General features: G+C 37.9%; 1 protein-coding gene across 2 annotated transcripts; it reads right to left on the bottom strand.

Moving 5' to 3' along the window:
* Window positions 1–1887: 1887 nt before the first annotated feature.
* Rdga (retinal degeneration A) lies at window positions 1888–13435 on the bottom strand. 2 transcript variants are annotated; one of them, XM_070306565.1, is made up of 11 exons: window positions 10501–13427; window positions 8669–8825; window positions 7628–8301; window positions 7090–7481; window positions 6541–6923; window positions 5896–6211; window positions 5614–5785; window positions 5194–5532; window positions 4463–4735; window positions 4095–4258; window positions 1888–3673 (listed from the first exon to the last, which is right to left on the bottom strand). In XM_070306565.1, the coding sequence occupies exons 1-11, from the start codon at window positions 11562–11564 to the stop codon at window positions 3624–3626; spliced, it is 3984 nt and encodes a 1327-aa protein (XP_070162666.1). In that variant the 5' UTR covers window positions 11565–13427; the 3' UTR covers window positions 1888–3623. The 2 variants fall into 2 exon arrangements, with proteins under 2 accessions (XP_070162666.1, XP_070162667.1); XM_070306566.1 differs by lacking the exons at window positions 1888–3673; window positions 4095–4258; window positions 4463–4735 and having other exon boundaries at window positions 5414–5516; window positions 10501–13435.
* Between the last annotated feature and the right edge of the window lie 1569 nt (window positions 13436–15004).

Here is a 15004-nt window from a genome sequence, read left to right as displayed (position 1 = left end):
TTTTTAGAAATATCTAGGAACATTATAGTACATGTTTAATGGAAGAACGAACAGGCGAATGGACAGAGTTCTCTTCTTAATGAACTAGAGTAATTCCTAAAAGAGCTAAGAAATTCTATATTTAAAAAGCTAAGGATCTATGCTATTTAATACTTTGTATTTTTTTTTTTTCTTCATTAAAACTGGACGACATTGAAACTTTCTTACATTGAAATTTCGTACTACTATGACTTATGTTAATGATAAAAAAATATTCTGCAATTGTTACGCGTTACGCAGGATTGATTCAAATGTACAAAAAAATGTATTTACCGATTTTATATATGTATATATATATATATATATATATATATATATTTATATATCTGTATCTCTTGCTATAAATATAATTCAAATTTATTTTCTGGAAATTAAGCAATTTTAGGGATTAAAAAAAGGAACCATAAATTTTAAAGATTCGAAATTATTAAAAAGCAACTGTTTGCGGCATAAAAGTAACGAGGCTTACTCATTCTCATATGCTTTGTCGTCCAGTACAATCGAGTACAATAAACTTTGAAGTCACGAACATGGAATATCAAGATTCTATTATAATATCAATTATAAATTATCTATTTGACTCGTAAATTTTTTATAAGAGGCAAAGAGAGAGAATAGAACGTTAAGGATTTAGATTCCGTGCACACGAACAATTTTCTTATTGGGCGTGGTTATTTTTTCATGGACGGAAAAAAAATCGTCATTAATTCAAATAGGTACACGAGCGGTGAAAGAACTCGTAAATAATTAAATTAGAAATTAAATTGAGAGAGAGAGAGAGAGAGAGAGAAAAAGGGAAAATAAAAGCACACAATATTTTTCAAATTATACAAAATATTATATAAATATTTCAAAAAATTATTTAAAGTGTATATAAATTATTACTTTTATTTTATATGGAATCGCGAAATATAATTTACGCTTTGTTTGCGCTCGATAATTATCTTGCGCGATACGAGTCCTCTCGGTTTAATTTTCGAAGCCTCGTATACACATATACCACGTATAAATATATAATATGCCCGTATCGAGAAAATAAAGTATGCTCGTGTGCACACGGTGTTTTATCATATAAGATAAGAAATGAGATAATATTGCGAATAAGAGAAAAGGAACAGAAGAAATAGAAGGGAATGGACGGGAGAGAAATATAACAGTCGCGGTGCGAGCGCTGGCTTATGCCGAAATGTTGTGATTGTCGTCAATTTATTGCTCTAAAACTTAAACAGAGATTTGCGAGCTGAGCCAGCGTCCTCACCGCCGCGAAAGGCGTCGCTATATATATATATCTGAGGAATTCTATTAACTTCCCTTTGTATTTTCCCTTTAAATCTCGGGCCTAATGCTATTCGGGAGCTAATTGAAACCGGTACAATCTTGACGAGTGAAAAATTTTTACGCTGTGAAAGCATCGAACGATGTTTATACTTTCAATCGCAACAATGCAAGCACAAACATTTTTTTCTATACATTTCGTGTAGAAAATTAAACTCCGCAAGATCTAAAACCGATTTCAATGCCGTTGCGCGTGTTATCGGGCATAAAACTAACACTATTCTTTCAATTGTTATCCCGATACATATGTAGGACGTATACCCGATCGCACGCGCGCAAAATATTCTCTTATTTGCCCTACAACGATCCTACAACAATTTTATATATATATATAAGTATTCTCTCGCTTTTCTTTTTAAATTCTCCTTTTATTCGACAATTATCATCGACGATGGTATTAACAGGTACGGATCGAGAAAGGCATTTCTTTTCAAGTACTCCAGGGGAGTATTAAAAAGTAAGCAGAGGATATTTAAATGTCGCGCTTCTTTTTCTTTTGCACGAAAGTGTCGATTCTTTTTTTTTTTTTTTTTTTTTACAATGCACGACCGTTTTTTATTTTGATCAAGGATTGGATTGTGGATATTGTTGAAAATCGCATTTATGCGTATTAAAAGGTCCGAATTGGATCTACAATAAATATTTTCAATAATTATTTTTTACATATTATTGTGTGTGTATATAATTTAAAATTAACGTATAGCTCAATTTTTTTTAGAAATATTCCAGATTCCACTGTTTGTGTTTTATTAATTTTTCTCTGTCAAATCTTATAATAAAATAATAATTATAAATTAAACTAGATTTTAATTCGAAGCGATGTATTCGAACTATTGAGTGCTAGTATATGTACAATCTTGGATAACAGAATTTTTAATAACAGAGAAGAGAGAGAGAGAGAGAGAGAGAGAGAGAGAGAGAGAGAGAGAGAGAGAGAGAGATAAAGACAGAGGACACGAGATGATATGACAACATATTCGCGCTTGATAAACGTCCCACAAGTATAATAGAATATAAACTAGAATTCTAAAGGAGATCACAGAAATATATTAATAAGTAAAAGGGCCCGAAAGGACAAAACGTGAAAGAGAGAAATCGTTGCGTGCACGATGAATATTGACTTATAACCGGCGTCTTCTTTTAGAATATGCGCGAATTCATAAGCGCGATAAGCGCTTCAAAAATTCTACACACATGTACATAGATCTTATATCAATTCGACGAAAAAAATAATCGTTATATATATAGTAATAGTACACGTTAATAGCGATAGACTGCATCTCTAACAACTAATTGGTGTTCGTACGTTGATCCCTTTTTACATTTTGGTATCGTTTATAGAATGTTCCTTTCGCTTTCTTACCCTTCTGCCTCTAAAATTATATCCTCTAATCTTCCCCTCAATTTTGTTAAAGCTAAACAGATTATCGATCCGCTTGTTGTATAGCACCCATTTCGAGTGGAGATTATGAACTTTTGCACATACGTCCAACATGAGACAGTTAATCTTTGTTTGGGATCGTCATTAACTTTCCATCAAGATTCATTCAAGATTCGTTTAAATTGGCACAGATTTCGCAATCGGATTGGCCTCTATAAATAATCTTTCGTCGTTTTCGTACACGCAAACGCGTAAGTGGTCCATTTTGTTATTATTATTATTATTATTATTTTTTTTTTTTTTTCTTTTCGTATACGAGAGATATTTTCGTCAGAAAATTTTTCGTCGATGTATACGTGTGTATATATATATATATACACATATGCGCAAAATTGACTGTCTCATTTTGGACCGGGGGAGACATTAAATGTCGTACGAGAAAAATAGATTTGCTCGTCTTAGGAATAATCTCGGGCTGCTCCCTGGCCGATTTATGGTCCACTTGCCGAGTAAAAGAACGCGAGTAAAGTTACAAGTCTCTCGGGCAAGTATACGAGTGAGAAAAATAAGAATCTATTATCGATTGAGAGAACAGCTACATAGTTACGTATATATGTGTATATAATTACGTGATAATTGTATCCTAGTAAGAGTAATTTCGAAGTATCGACAAGAAAAATACGATATTTGGCAAAAACACGTAATCGTCGACGTCGTATATACGTCGAACGAGAGCGATTTACGTCGTCGAAAAGGAATGCCGCGAAGACGTCATCAAATTATCGACAATTAGATCGACCGTTCTTGTATACCTCTTTTTGTAGCAGTTGTTCCGGGTCGTTCAAGCCGTGGCGATCAATGCTGGAGGTCAGAGATCGCTCTCCATCTCATCTGTCGCCAATTGAAAGTGTTTTTGACCTGTGACAATATGTAAAACGTTATTAGAAAAAAAATCTACGTATAATTTAGATACGCATAGAGTTACGTTTAACATTTTAGTGAACGATAATGCATCGTCAAAGATTATTGTCTCTTCTGACATTCAGAATTTCTTGGATTCGGACGTATATGTCGCAATTTTGCGCTTTAAATTTCTCGTTACTTTAAATGTAAATTTGTCAATCCGTGAAAAGAAACCGTGTCGACATTTGATTAATAATTCATTTCGAATCGAAAGAAAAATGGCAAAAATTTCGCAAGAGAATATCGATTTTTTTCTAATGCATTAAATATTAGCGACAATCGACGAACGCGTCTCCAGCCGGTAGAGCATCTAAACATATCCATAAAAATAAAAAAAAAAATAAAAAAATAAAACCGTATGTTTGTGATTACTTACTTTGTAAATATGCCGCTAAATCATGATCTTCCGCGATCAGAGCGAGTTGATGCGGCGTATTGCCCTGTCGATCTTTCATCGTCAAAGATGCTCCGCCGGCTACGAGCATACAGCAAATAGAACGACGTTTGTTCTGAGCTGCTTTATGTAAAGCAGTCTGCCCTCTAAAATTAAAATAATTATCTCTCTTTCTTGAAATCAAGTTATATATTAAATTGGATTAGAACGGAACTACAATGTAAGAATAATAATGAATAACGAAAGACTTGCGAGAAATCTTAGCAATATTCAATTTCGCGTGGATTAAATTTAATTAAAAATTTTGCGAACGCAAAATTGTGTGAGAACTTGTATTTGTTACAACTTACTTGTCATTATCAATCATGTTTAAAATGGTCGATGGGGCACAGGCAATGAGATATCTGACGATATCTTTGTGACCGTGTTTTGACGCCAAGTGAAGCGCCGTTTGGCCAGTTTCGTCGATCGATAAAAGCGAGTATCCTTTTTCATGAAGTTGCTTTAATGTCGAAAGATCGCCAATTTTCGCCGCTCTTAATATGTCATCGCAATTTTTCTCAAGCAATTCAGTGTTGAATCCGTGAACCCCCGAGCTTAGACTGAACAGTCTATCGCGAGGGCTAGAAATTCGAATCGAGATCTTTATTAAAAAGCTCCCCGGACCCCTCCCACCTTGCACAAAATTATTTTTATAATATTGTGCAGTAAATAAATATTTATTATCCAAGTAAAAATAATTTTAAAGCGAATAGTCGAACGAGAGTTTAATACACGTATTGTAATATATCGACTCGAGTTTACCCTCCTCCTCAGAATAAACTATAATAATATGTCGTCGAGCTATGATACAAAGGTGTGTATCTTTTACATCTTCTAAGAAGCATTCGTGCGGAATAAAGCTCTACGTTTATCTTAGTTAAAAGCCGCCGATAATTTTCTTCCCTAAAAGAAGCTTCAAAGATTTATCTTTCAAACTCTTTATCTTTGACGTCGCGTAAATATTTTTTTCGGTCGCCTCAATTATTTAGATAATTAAAGTATATACTACTAAAATAATGTCCACGTGCAATATTGTTACCTGATAAAAGCGAGGGGTCGGTCCTGATGTTGCCGCGATTGATCCGTATGGTCAATTACGACGCGAGAATTCCGTTTGACAGATTCGCGATTTATAAGAGAATCCGACACGATGTTTACGTCCTCGCTCGGCGATGGCACGTCCAACGAGTTTCGATTCGCTGGATTGTTCGATTTGACCGCGACATTTTGATCATCGGTTTCTTTATCGAAAGAGACACTCCCGGAAAGTCTGGTTTTCCGAACGATGGAAGATCGTCTTTGTTTCTCGGCGTCTTTAAATACATTCGAAGTCCTTCGCTCCTCCGTCACGGCTGGCTTCTCCTTTAGATGTTCATCGCTATATAATATTCATATCATACGCTTCAGCGAAAGAATATAATTATTAGATTTTCTGCAAAAGAGTACTCTTCGCGCATACCTTGGTAAATTGACTCGCGCAGTTTCCATTTCTTGATTAGCGACAACTTGACCCACGTGCTGCTGAACGGTATCTTCGTCGAGAACGTAGACAGCTTCAACAGCGACATCCGTTACATAATGTAATTGTTCCTGGCCGCGATCAATTCTGAAGAATCTTTCCGTGGTGCATGCTAGAAAAAGACATCAGCCAAACATTTTACGTATTCTTGCGTCTTAAGAATAATAATTTGATCAGAATATGCAAATATATATATATTTTTTTTTTTTAAACCACACTCACAATCGAGAAAACAGCAAGAATCTACATTATAATCTTTCGCCAAAAGCTTTCTCAGAGTCTCCAGATCGGTCGTAGCATCGAGATCAAGCGGTTCCGCTAACCACAACTCCGCCGCTTCTTTTAATCTCTCCTTGTCGTGATAATAGGTTTCGTAATCAGATATTTTTATCTTCATCACGGGCAGCTTTAGCCTCTCTAATTTCGCGACATTCTGATTAGGCTTGCCCGCGTTTCTTCTTTTCGTTAACATTGTAGCTTTGTTTAACATACTTAAAGTTATGATAGACGGTAGAAGGCGACAAGCTTCGCCGTCGACCTACAACATTATTAAAAATCTCGAATATACATATGTATAGAGAGAATACGATAATATATTATTGGAACAAATCTCAAAAATAAATTTATTAATCATCTTGGAATTTTTTCTCAAGCCATTTATTACTCGATGATTATAGGGAAGAAATAAAATCGAAATTAAGAAAAGAAAAAAAAAAGAAAAAAAAGAGAAATAGTTAAAAAACAAATTGATTTTACGTAAGTAAATAGAGAGAGATAACTCTGTGGGATATCGTGCATACATAAACAGTAAAACCGTTATCAGAATAATGTCAACGCAAATTTTTACGCGATAAGAAAGATGCTTGCCTGCATTGGTATAGTTTTCGTTGTAACAAGTTTAGCCGTGCTGCATTGTACTATGCAAGTACCATGTCCGCGTGCTTGCAAAAGAGGCAGCTGGTACGTGGTCAAGCCGACAACCTCGATCAAACCGTCGTCCATGGCGGGTTCCCTGGTGCCGCTGCTCGCGCTCCACGGATGTGTTCCGCCGCCGTAAGAGGCGATGTTCAAAAATAATATAGCGTGAACTCGATGTTCCTTCAATTTCGGCGTCATGTCCTGACCGTCGCATTCCAATGTCACAAAGTCTGACAGATCCTTCCATTTTGTGAGCAATAAATCCTTGCAGCCCATCTGTCCGTAGAACAATTTGTTTCTCATTCTGGAGTTAAACTTCTCCGGATGAGCCTCTACAAACGATGGCAGAGAATTTATCACAAGTTCTATAAAGTATAAGTAATTCTTTTTAAATATCGAATATAATGTAATCGAGGAAAAAGAAATTCTTAAAATTAACGATCAACTAATCTATCTCATAATTGAAGAAATAAAATTATAAAACCTCGCGCTTCTCACCTCGGGCTTCGTGAAACTCGAGAGCGATGTGAGCATCCACGCCGAGAGAGAAATAATTGTTAACGACGTTAAGCGGCAAATTCTCCTTGCCCTTGCCTCCATCGTCGTCGCTTCTGGCGTCGTTTTTCTCAACCTTCAATTGCCATCTGTCAAGTAGAGTGGTCTCGCTGTCACCTATACTCGTCAAGATCTTTCCGATCGGTTCGTCCTTGTAACCGCCTCCCCATCCTAGCGCTCTCGCCAGATCATTACCGGTGCCTAGAGGAAGTACTCCGACCGCCGGAGCTGGATACCCACCGATCTGATCCAGGATTGATAGAACCCAACCGACCGTACCATCACCTCCGCAAGCCAAAATACGCAAATTTGGAACTTTCTTGAAAAGTTCCAGTCTGCAAAAATAATATTCTCGCTCGGCTCTTTCCTTCCTTCCTTCCTTCCTTCATTCTTTCTCCGTTTCTCTCGTCTCTTTGCCAGTTAGCAAGTTTTGTTTATCCCATTTTATTGCGAACATTATTGAGCGAAACAATTTACTTACCCCATTCTCGGACCACCCTGTGTCAAATCGAAAACCTGTCTCGGATTGAGCAACCATTGAAACTTTTGCAGCAACTTCGCGCCCTGATTACCGCCGGATTTCGGATTGATGAAGACTAGAACGGGCTTTACCGTAGCCGTGGGAATGGGTTTAACGATCCACAGATCTCCTTGATCCTTCTCTTTTTCTCTCTCCTCCTTCTCCTTATCCTTGTTTCTCCGGCGTCCGGAAGATCCGCTGCCGCCGCCAGATTTTTTCTTCCTGGGCGATCTTCTCAGACTGCTCTTAAAGCTTCCCTTTCGCGGAAGTTTCACGATCCATGACGGCGGCACGATGATGGACGCGTGGGTGCCCAATTCGCAATTTTCACCTATCTTGTGAACGTTGAAACACGCTTCCTTGTTGTGATAGGCGATCTTGCACCAGCTGCAACTCACCGCCACGATCTCTCTCGAGCTGAAGCTGAGCTTCGATTGGAAAGATTTGCCGCAATTGGCGCATTTACCCTTCTGATATCGTCGATGAACCCAATGATGGTGGGTTGTAGTTTGTTCGCGATACTGACGCACGCCCACATCGCGAAAACTTGGCTTGCACGCGAACTCTAAACTTGCGACGCAGCAGGCATGGGTTACTACACGACAAGCGGGGCATTTCAACCTGGGTCCGTGTTTCTAAAGAAAGAAAAACATATCAAGTTAATTAAATAAAATTTCGAGCATATTTTTGTTTTTAAGAGTATTGACGAATTTGGTTGAAAGCATTAGTGCGCATTGAAAGCTATCGCGTATACAAATTTACGATACGCAAGTAATTAAAAAAAAACAGTAAGATAAATTTTATATATATTAAATAACAATATATATATATATATATATATATATATATATATATATATATAATAATAACTCTATTAATTATCTTTCGTTTTAATTACTTATGCTATCGTAAATTTTTATACGATAGCTTTTAACGCATACTAATAGTATATTCAACCGAATTCGTGATATGCTTCTTCTTTTGCATATCCTTGAAACTTACGGAACAGTCGTTGACGTAACAAAATTCACCGGAAGTAGCGGTCGGTACCCAAAGATGTTCCCCGTTAAACGCATTTGGACCCCAATCTGGTGTAGATCGAGGCTCACGTTGACCACTCGAGCCTCCTTCTCTGTCTTCTCCACTCTCTTCTCTCCCTCTAGAATATCACACGTTCATAGAAATTCTTGCAAAGAATTTAATTTTCTCGCGTCAGCAAAATATAATTCCAAATTTTTTCAAATTGAAAGATTAGAACGAAGAAAGGGAGATAATTTTATTCTTTTTTCAACTTGCTCACACGCGCATATCACACTTGGATAGTAGTATAATAATATTCAGCGTAAAATCGTGCGATGGTAAGTTGTCGTCGAATATCTTGGTAGAAGTTTGCATTTTTAATTATAAAATTTACTTATGTGTATAGAAGTATGATATAAAGTTAAAGGGCGAGCACGCGACGAGGGTTTATCGAGTGCGAGAGAGAAAAAAAATGTCGTATCTTTGAAGAACATGTGAAATTGTTATCAAAGATTTAAGCTACTTTGCATGACTCTCTCATCAAGTTTAGTTTCGCATTGCGGTAAAGAGAATACTCAAATTCTAATATAAAATTTTAATGACACAGCCGCTTTTAGCGGATCTCTTTGATGTAAAGTATATTATGCCGCGTATAAATAATGAATAAAAAATATGTGATAATGATCACGTGGCGTATGAAAGATGCGAGCAATATTTTTCAATCCATTTGTCTTTTTTCTCGATCAATATCCCTTTAATATTTCAATTTCGCATCTATTACTAACGATAATGGATATACTTTCTTTTAACGCACAAACGCATATATGGTATCAGAGACGCTCAGTATTACTGTTCTAGTTTATGGAAATATTCTGAGTAATAATTTATGTAAAGTAGCGCTCTTTTTAAGTGAAATCGTAAATAGAGGAAAGAGACAGAAATCGTGGCAGCGCGAAAAAATCTCTTTATATTTTCTACGTATTTTTTCCAGTTCTTCTTATTCTATTGTACAATTAATTTCGAAATTGCTTATAATGAAAAAAAAAAGAAGCAAGAAATAAAGAAGAACGTTCATAATTTAAGATATAGAAAAAGTGTATAGATCCGTTCAAATCTATCCGAGATATCGTAAAAGATCTATTGAGAATCGTTATAGAAAAGGAATTCAAGTTTTCCATATTTAAATTTTATTACAATTAATTATAATATATAAAAATTATACAAAAGAATTAAAATTATAATAAAGTAAATTAATAAATAATAAACAAAGAGGATTAATAAAAAAGAATGTAGAGATATAAAATATTTATTACCTTTCTGTAATAATGAAATTAAAAATTTGATTCTATTATTAAGATACTCTCACACATCTAAGCATTTTAGTAGATACAAACTCTTGTAAATCATTACATAATATTCATAATTCTTTTGAAAAAATGAAATTTTCATGTCAAATTGACTCGTTCTAATTTTCTAATTTTATTTCAGTCTCATTTCATGTTTTTTCATCATTTTTTTTTTTTTTGAAACAATTAAAGCTAGGCCTAAATCTAGTATTCATAGTTTTATTATAAAGATGCGAAGAGAGAAGCGAAAATGAAAACAAAATTGTTTAAAAAAACAAATTCAGCTCGTATATTAATAGATTAATTAAATCCTTCAGGGTGAAAAGGAGATAAATCAAGAGGGAACAAATTAAGTGAAATCGAGACTCGATTAAAAATATTAATGCCTATATTGATTAAAGCGATATTTCGATCGCATCGTGATATTCAAAAAAAGAAGGCTGCGTCCATTTAATCAGACGTACCCACCCTATCGGAAGTCGCGATTCCTTTCCGGGCAGCAAGGCCGTATACCTCGTGCGAACGTCCGTCGGCAGAACGATGTCGACGCTCTTCGACCTGATACTCTGCTGCGGCACCGCCAATGAATCCGCATCGCTGACACCTCCATTTTTATTGTTATTAAAACACGAGTCAACGGAGGCTGCGCGATCTCGTTTCAGCTCCGGTACGGTCAGAAATATATCGCGCACAACGAGCTTGGACTTGCTCGGCTCGACGTCGTTCTCGTCGTCGTCGTCGTCCTCGTCATCCGCCGCGACAGTCGGCCTAATCGTTGTCTCCGCCGGCACGGCGGATGGTTCGAGGGGAAAGGCGGTGAGAGCCTCCTGCCTGGATAGCTTCGGCGAGGCGAGCGATCGTCCGCGTTGCCTGTGCTCCGAAAATTCCAGCGCTTTGATTTCGGAATCTAATTCGGGCAGAATCTCGACTATAGGCGAGACACATCGCGGCTCGCTCGGCACGTCGTCGGGCGTGAGGATAACTCTGATTTCCGGGCTACCTTCTCTTTTACCGTTAGACTCGTCCTCGTGATCCGACTCGTTCTCGGAGAGATCCGAATTACCGCTGTCGGCCTCGTGGCGCACCTCGGCTTCGGCCTCTTCCTTTGAAAAGTCCTCGGCCAGCCAGAGGCTCCTGTACTCCTCGACGCAGGCACAATGGTAACATCCGGAGACTTGGATGATCGGCGTTTCCGGTCGCTCGATTCCACCGAGCAGTAACTGCTGGCCGGGGAACGATCCGGAACTTCCCGAATACGCGTCGAAGCTTTTGGATCGTTGGCCGGTCTGCAGCTGCGGCACTTTGAGAGTAGACGAGCCTCTCCTGACGCGAGTCGAGTCTTGCGATCTCGCGGAGGAGCACGTGGAGGACGACGAGGAATTTGTACGATCATCCCGTCCTTTCGCTTGTAATTGTATCTCGTCAAAGGAGGCTGACCTGATTTGCTTGGGCACCTCGAGGCTAGATTGAGACTTCATTTCCGCTCCCGTGGGAGTGCGCGACCTCTTGAAAGTTGAGCGCAATCTCTGCATTCTCTAGCCTGGTAGCTACCTGGCGACGCTGTTGTCCACGTTGATGGACATTCCGTTATTGTCTCTTAACGGAAACGATCTTTCAAATGAAATTACTTGATCGGTCGCGTTGTTACCCTCTTCCCCTTCCTCCCCGTCGTCCAGATCGGACTCGCGATTGCCGCCACGTTCTTCTCCTTGTTCTTCAATCGTCTTCTTGCATTTTAGAAAGAATAATGATGACGACGACGACGACGACGACGCGATCGTCTCTTTATCCAGATTAAACTTAGCTGCCGATTTGCAGCCCATCCTAAGTATCTTTGCTGCTAATGTTACACGAGATGTTGGGGTTTTCAAAGGTCCCTTGAAATTATTCCAATCGATTTTAATCGTCGGATTACAGTGAAAAGATGACGATATCAAAGATTACGAGATATATTCATTAAAGTCAAAAAAAGATAGAATCTTTCATTTGACGTGAAACACGAGAAGAGTTAGTTTATTTCGAAGCAATTTCAAAATTCGTCCATACGCAATGTTACAATATAAATTGTCAATTTTGACATTTGCCGCTGATCGATATTGATTCGAACGCAAAATTAATCACTGTTTTCGTATATTGCGAGATTACTTCAAAATTACATCGCTTACGGACTGTTCGAATTCAGTTTCCGCTGTAGCAAACTTATTGTAGTTTTTACTCGGCTCGTTGAAATATTGAATTCGTTGACCAACTATGCGCGAACGAAACATCATACGCGCAGCGAGAACGACCTCGGCAAACTCGACGGTATTACGTCGACGAGGTAGACAAACTTTTATCCCATCATCGTTCTCGTTCTATCTTTCTGTGTCTTTCCCCTCACATTTCACTCTTCTCTCCTCCCTACCGCCCTCACGGCACGGCTCTCACCTCTCGAGTGACTAGCATCATTGATCGAGTTTTTCACAGCACCGGAATTTATTTTCACGATGATAGAGATTCCGTCGTCGATGATCACCGATAGGGAATCATGAGCATCACTGAGCTGCGGTGATTTCTCGCAATCAAAGATCAATCTATTCTCGTGTCACTGTCACGTTAAATATTCCAGTCGTCGGTATCTTGGAGGTTCGCGACGTCATCGAATGCTCCTCCTTGAAGATATCGACGATTAACAAAACGGCACGACGATGATGGTCAAAACTCTTTGGATTTTTCCAGAACGATGCTATTGTCCGATGACAAAAAATATGTCGAGATTTCGAAAATTAAATCACCCTGTGTACCAGCGATTCGGATACGTTTTATAAAACAAATATTCCGCTAAAGAGGCTTGATAAGTCGAGAGCGACCTACGCCACGTCGATCGATCCATATTCTCGATCAATGATAGAACACATTCTACCGAGAAGCTCGCGCATCATATTCAAGAAGCGTCTCCTTCCCTCCTGTCTCCGTCTCTCTGTCTTTCGCAAACGCGATGTTCTTACAAACGGGGGCATTACAAAAGTACCTGTAATATACCGTGTACGAGATGCCAAAAGCCTCGTCGTGCGAGGGACGAATTCATCGCGATTCTCTTCGTTCCTCGTTCACGCGCGCTCGCTTTTGGAATTCTCGCATCCCCGAAGTCTCTCGAAATCTCTCGATACGTCGCGTGTCACGAGCAACCGATCCTTAACGAGGCGACACGGCGTGGCGGGATTGCCGGTCGGACTAACGGCCAGGGCTCGTCGGTGACCGATGTCGAAAGGGGTAAGAAACGCGCCGGGGGTTGTTTCGTGCACCTCCTTCTCCCTGCTCATGCGCCTTTCATAACGACGGATCACCTCTCGCCGAGTGTCATGATCATGCGCGCGATAATAATAAACGTACAAGCAGGAATCGGAGTTTACATGGCAAAAAATGTGCGAGTCAACCTGATACCGATAATAATCGAATAGTTGAATAGATAATTTATATTATTCAAATATTTTAAAATATTTGATCATATTTTTTCAAAAATTCAAATATTAAGGCTTTCACTGTAAAATATAATTTAAACTTTTCCCAAATGTCAAGTATATCTTTATCTACGTAGTTCTTTCATTAACGCGACAGAATGTACAACACTTGGTCTCTTTAGACGGCAAACCTTCTTTGATATTCTTTATCTTCTTAAATGTTAGATAATCAACTTCGTTAATTACTTATTAATTTTTCCATAGTTCAATATTACGCTTTTTAAAACTTAAAAGCTTCTCGCGAGACGAAGGACTCATGGAAATTGCGATCATAATTCTTTGGCATAAGAGTTTGACAGTTTCCCATCTAACGATACAAAAGTGCGATGTAGGTTGCAAATCAGAAGCATTCTTGCTAATAACAATCCAATGTCATTAGATCAAAAAAATATTTTTTAATGCGGCGAGTGTAAACGCGATGATGCTCTCTTATATAAATCGTCTTTAAAAAAGTTGAATAAATTTACACTTTTTCGTTAGAAAGATACTCGATTCTTCAAAAATTCTTTAAAAAAAATAATCCTTCTTCAAATCCATTAATTAGCTGCTGACCTTTCTTCCGAATCGGGCAATATCGGAGGGTCTTCGCGGCATCTTAAGTTCGTGCCCTCCGCAAAATGCACCCGTTGTCCTAGCTTCGGGGCCAACTCGAGCAACCTACAATGCACACGACAAAAGCCCAGATGGTGGTATACGATCAGCATGAAGAGCATAATGTCTATATCTTTAGCCTCTTCCGTCTCATCTTCGTCCCGCGCGTTCCCTCTAGACACTCTAGCTAGAGAATCGATCGACTTAGCAAACGTCGACGACTCAGTGCAAAGGAATTTGTGGTCGGATCTTCCGATAATTTATTGTTATTAATTCGAGTTGTGTGTGAGTCTCTTCGGCACATTATCTGTATGTAATTGTGTAAATCTGATCGTTATATAGTAAGTCGATGGATAATGGTGTAAAATAATAGAGCTCAGATACACAAATTCCAACGAATTATGCAGTCGAGTTGTAATCGAATTGTTGCAATAGTTTCAAGTAGAAACATTGGAGCTTTATGAACAAAATCTAATCTATCAAAGCAATATTTTCGAATAAAATGTGAAGAACACTTTGTATGCGGTAAAAATATAAATTAATCTCTTTTATTTTTTAAACTAAGGAAAGTAAATTGCGATGAATTCAATATCTTCAAAGATACACGTTTTTAATAAGAAATGTTTCAGAGAGAGTCTTAAGAGTGTAAATAAGTTTATAAAAAATTTTTTAACTCTTTATAAATAAACTTTTATGTATTACGAATCTAAGTCTGATCCAACAGACTTTCTAATTACGTAAACAAACTTGAAATCTTATATAAAATGAGTATATACCCGTAGTTTTTACAAATTCAACAAGGCAGTTTCGATAAAATTGCGCAAATAATATTATTATTTGCGATATTACTTATGCGAAGAAAGGCGATTATTGTAGATAAA

This window comes from Polyergus mexicanus, unplaced genomic scaffold (genome assembly GCF_030449975.1).
Source record: "Polyergus mexicanus isolate NDT 795.1 unplaced genomic scaffold, iyPolMexi1.0 SCAF_13, whole genome shotgun sequence".
NCBI lineage: Eukaryota > Metazoa > Arthropoda > Insecta > Hymenoptera > Formicidae > Polyergus > Polyergus mexicanus.
The sequence above is the reverse complement of the archived record's forward strand: the minus strand, read 5'-3'. Positions and strand labels throughout refer to the sequence as shown.

Excerpts from the sequence above, each read along its gene's own strand:
- Rdga (XM_070306565.1), bottom strand. The coding sequence starts at position 11,564 with ATGCAGAGATTGCGCTCAACTTTCAAGAGGTCGCGCACTCCCACGGGA. Across the intron at positions 8,302-8,668 it reads GTTACGTCAACGACTGTTCC|AAACACGGACCCAGGTTGAA; the intron begins GTAAGTTTCAAG and ends TTCTTTCTTTAG. Across the intron at positions 3,674-4,094 it reads TTTAGCGGCATATTTACAAA|GTCAAAAACACTTTCAATTG; the intron begins GTAAGTAATCAC and ends ATATTGTCACAG.